The sequence below is a fragment of the Rhinopithecus bieti genome, unplaced genomic scaffold, assembly GCF_001698545.2.
Source record: "Rhinopithecus bieti isolate Rb0 unplaced genomic scaffold, ASM169854v2 scaffold_7212, whole genome shotgun sequence".
In the NCBI taxonomy this organism is placed as follows: Eukaryota; Metazoa; Chordata; class Mammalia; order Primates; family Cercopithecidae; genus Rhinopithecus; species Rhinopithecus bieti.
This window is the reverse complement of record NW_016806198.1, coordinates 1417435-1422257: the sequence shown is the minus strand read 5'-3', so window position 1 is coordinate 1422257 and position 4823 is coordinate 1417435. Positions and strand designations below refer to the sequence as shown.

Below are 4823 nucleotides of genomic sequence, written 5' to 3'. Positions count from 1 at the left end.
ATATTGGTAAATTCAATTCTTCAAAAAGGAAGGATGGGAGCTGGAAGAAAATTATGTTTGTTCAGCGATTACTATATGTGGGTCTTTTTATAAATTTCTCATTTGAACATATAATTGTTTCATCTGAAGACATTATTAAGTCCATGAATAAAATACTTTCTTGAAAATTTTACCTTTTAAGATGAAGTTTTTCATTTCTGTGACATCCATAATTTAATTTTAGCCTATGTTGATACATCCATATGCAATTTGAGTGACTAAGTATTAATGCTTCAAAGGGTTAATAAACAAATGCAAATATTTTCTCTCTAAAGATAAATCAATAATAGCTAGCAAACTTATTGTTAAAAATATTTCCAGATACAAAGCTTGTTGAATAAGAACATTATGTGATTATGATTATGTGTATGAGTATGAAAAAACTTCATGTGGGATTTAAGTCAAATGTTTACCTTATTTTCTGTGAAAAGGAACATTGTGAACCTCATAAATAATTCTAATATGCTATTCCAATATTTCCTAAATTAACTAATGGAAAATATTATTTCTACCACTTGAGCTGTACATATTTTCATCTGTGATCATCTTATTGCCAAAAAATAAAGGTTGATTTATTATTCTAAATAAAATATATATAAATGGAAATAATGAAGACCCAAGAAACACCATAGTAATTTGCTTGATTTTCAAAAGTTATCTGTTGTCTTTGTCCTACAACTGGCAAAGTTTAATTTCAATAATATCTAGAATGTATTTATTGTTTAGAAAACAATACACAACAAATTAAGAATATTTCATGTGTGTGTATAAAAAGAACTATTTTGACATGAATTAAATTAAATTATACAGTATAGTTTATTATATCTAGATTTTATATTCAAGGTAAATAGTTTGAATTGAACTTATTTACTGACTGTAAATAAGACAGCATCATTCGAGTATCTCAAATCTAAGCAAAATATACTAGTAATGACGTTAATTGTAGTTTTTTATTTTAATAAAGCAGAATGTCATGCTAATTAAAAGGCACAGATACATCTTAATTATTTAAAATAAGAAGCGTAAACATAGGTATGATCATAAAGTTACAATTATTGGCACACAAATAAATAATTTGATTAATAAAATCTATTTATATAAATATTTAATTCAAAGACTAAGATCCATATGGGGTGTGCTGGATCTAATAGCCTTTGAAAAATGCTTTTATAGTTATTAATATTAAAAATAAAAGAAAACAAGAAACAGTACATTAATGTTAGACGTTAGTATCAATAGAATGGCAATGTCTTATCCCACAAAAAATAATAAATAAATCTTTAAAAATACAATTCTTAATTAAATTCCTTTGACAATTATTGTAAAATATGTTGACACATGAATTTGTGCCAGTTTTGAAAACAAAATATGTGTTAAAATTCTGATATTACTCCTTCCTCTTATATGTTGTTGAATATAGATTGTCACTGCCTAATTGCACCTAACTTATCAAGAAATACCAAGTTTTCGGTGATGTCTTTGCCTCTTGGTTTAAAATATCACAGGGTTCAAATTATTTTAACAGCACTTATATTCAGTCAATTCTTTTGACACTTCATACTAATATTTAAGAGTACTCTCAGACAATAAAAATAACATTTATATGGTTATATGTATATGTTTAATCTAGAATAAGAATGAAACAGGTTATTTCAGTTCTACTCATATTTTACAATTTACTACAAGCCATCTTTTATTTTGAAATTCTTATAAATCATTTGGAGCATTCCATTGAAATATTAAAAAAAATACTTTATCACAGTATTGCCGTGCTTCAGCATGGCATGGATTTCAAGGACAAGAGGTAAGGACCACTCGGGCAACTGAAACAGTGCACTTGAAATAGTCTGACTATAATTAGCTTCAGATTATCTATTAATTTCAGATCATTACTCCACATGAGTGGCAGGAAATTTAACATCATATATATATATAGACTATATATATGTATATGAAATATATGTCAATTTCTTTACAAGGAAAATCCAAATAAATGAGAGAAACAGAAATGTCAAATTGAGAAAAGACAAAAATAGTTTGTTATTTATTATGATTTCTGCACTCTTGAAGTAAAGCACAAATATAACAATAGTAAACATGCGAAATGACTTTCTCAGTCATCCTAATTCTTTCACCATCATTAGTTTAAAACCATGTGGCCCTATTTAGAAATAATTATCATTCATGGCTATTGCTTCATGGACACTTTACTAAGCTTGTACACTTTGCACAAACAAACTAATTCAAGTATTTTGACTAGTTTTAGTACGTTGGTACAAAACAAAACAAACGAAAAAATAAAACACAGCAAAATAAAGCAAACTGGATGATCAGACAAACAAACTAAATAACAACAGTCACATCCGTCAAAGACCAGTTGGATAATCAAGTCAGTTAAAATGACCTAACTGGTTTGTTTGTTTAGACACTTCTCAAATTCTTAGGTAGGCACAAGAATTCTGTTCTTTTCTTCAGAATATGCCAGACAGGAACGCAAGGAGAGATTCCTGCATTTAACCCTGCAATTTATGGCAAAGACACCGCGACGATTTGGTGCCTTCAAATGAAGATGGTCATATTCTGTCCTGCTGTAGCCAGAAAAGTAAGGAATTATATAAAATTACTTAGCTGTCTCTCCTTGGCTGACAGTTTCAAGCACTTCCTAAATAAAAATATTCATGAGTTGCCTTAATTTTACATTTAATAATCATCAGGTTATCTCTACAGAGCGAATGCCCAAAGCAGGTTTCTGCAATGCTAAAAATTGCTCCGATACTCTTTTGGAACACATTCCCTATCCCGTCACTATTTGAGCTGAAACACCAAAGGTTCTGAATGTTACAGGGCCTAAGGAAACCTTTGGCTCTCAAGGTTAGTAAACCTGCTCCCAAATGGTATGTATGTTTATAATCATAAATACTTTTTTAAACCTTACATATAAGTTAAATCATGTGTCACTCTCTCACCTCTGGGAGCTTGCATAGCTTGGAATTAAAGAAGCATTTTATTCTGGTATAACTCTAACAAAAGATATCAGAAGGTTTGTGTTGAATATTTAAGGAATTTCTTTAACCAATTTGTTTATCAAAATCTTAAAGTGACTTCTAGCTAGAACATCCAGAATAGAACACATAGTGGAAGTGTAACTGTTTATCATTTACACTTTTATGGCACATTAGAATGTTAAATAATTTCTTCTTAATTTAGTCAACCCTAAAATTTTAATTTCTAGTAGCCAATTACATTTAATGGTGAACCTATAACAGTGGTAAAATTAGTTCTCAAAGATTATATAAAACCATGGGCTAAAAATATATCTGAGGATATGATTTGAAGTATTTGAACACTAAAGACTTTTTTGATAAGTTATTTAAAAATAAATGATAATCACATATTTATAAATATATCAAGACACCATATTGATATTGTTCCCATTTCAATTTACTTTATTTGAAGCTGAGGGCAGAAATCAATATTATTTCACTTGCAATACATTTTTTGTGTATAATCCATTGTGAATGAATAGGACATATATAAAGAGATAGAGATTTAGAAAGTCTTTCTAATCTAATTTTATATACAACTAATATTCTTTCAAATGGGTAACAATTTTGATCTGGCACTTCAATCTATCAAAAATCAATGTTGAAAATGCACCGAATCATAGCTTGAAATGAGTTCTTCAAAATGTTCAATTTTTAATATCTGCTAAAGATAAACTGGCTCTTTGAAGCCTATATTCCCTGAAATTCCCCTGATAAAATGAGTAACCGTTATTAAGTGCCTTCATCTTGAAGTTGAAAGCCACCTTAAGAATCTATTTGCCCAGAATAGGACTCATACACATGCAGAGCCTTCTTACACATGTAGCTCACGTTTTTTCCTTAACCCTTATATTTGTTGGTGGTATTAAATATAGTTCTTAATAAATAGAGCACTTGAGCCATATAATGAATTCCAGTACTTCAGTCATATAATCAAATTGAATACCCAAAGTGTTGGTGCCAGTCAGGTCTTGATATTGAAATTCTTAAAATTAACAACAACAGCAACAACAACAACAATAACAAAAGGAAATGGACCATGGGCAGGAGTATTTGATCATATGTATATGTGTACAAGCTATTCCAAGCTAGAAGTTTCCCAAGAAATTAAGGTCAATGGAATAGTTTTGGTCATAGGGTCACTGCAATCCAAATACTCTTCGTAGTGTTGTTCAAGCCCCTGTAATAGTGTTGTTATGCTTTGCTGTCATCTTCTTTTGATTGAATGATGTCATTAGACACTTTAATTTCTATAGTTTCTGGATTTAGAGCTTCTTTCCCATTTTCTTCCTTTAAAGGCAATTTTCTGGAAGATAAAAAATAATAAGCTTCATTTTCTGAGGTATTTAAAGAGATATACCTTAACATTTAAGTTACTATTTTGTAAATAAAATATGCTCCAATAATATGCTAATATTTTATACATGCTAAATAAGTTACTATTTTGTAGAGAAAACATGCTACAATAATTAGAAAGGACAAATTAAATTTATTAATTATATAAAATAGATTTTTAAATGATCTAAAAGAGAGTAAAAACAATTACTTTGGCCTTTTAAAAATATAATGCAGAATGATGAATGAAACAACATATTTGTAGATTTAGATGCAGAAAATTGTTCACTATAGGGTGGTTTAGATTTGGTAACTAGTTGTTGATATCAAAAATATAATTACATGTTATGGAAGGTAAAATGCCAAAACATTTTTAAATGTCAATGATATGATTTATTAGTACTA

The 4823-nt window shown here is 28.9% G+C and overlaps 1 protein-coding gene across 1 annotated transcript in view; it reads right to left on the bottom strand.

Annotated features, from left to right (window-relative positions):
• Positions 1-673: 673 nt before the first annotated feature.
• LOC108531589 (neural cell adhesion molecule 2) overlaps positions 674-4823 on the bottom strand; it is a 599158-nt gene continuing 595008 nt past the window's right edge. Inside the window, 1 exon segment of the mRNA XM_017875104.1 lies at positions 674-4389. Within this exon segment, the coding sequence (XP_017730593.1) occupies positions 4278-4389 (112 nt within the window). The 3' untranslated portion in view covers positions 674-4277.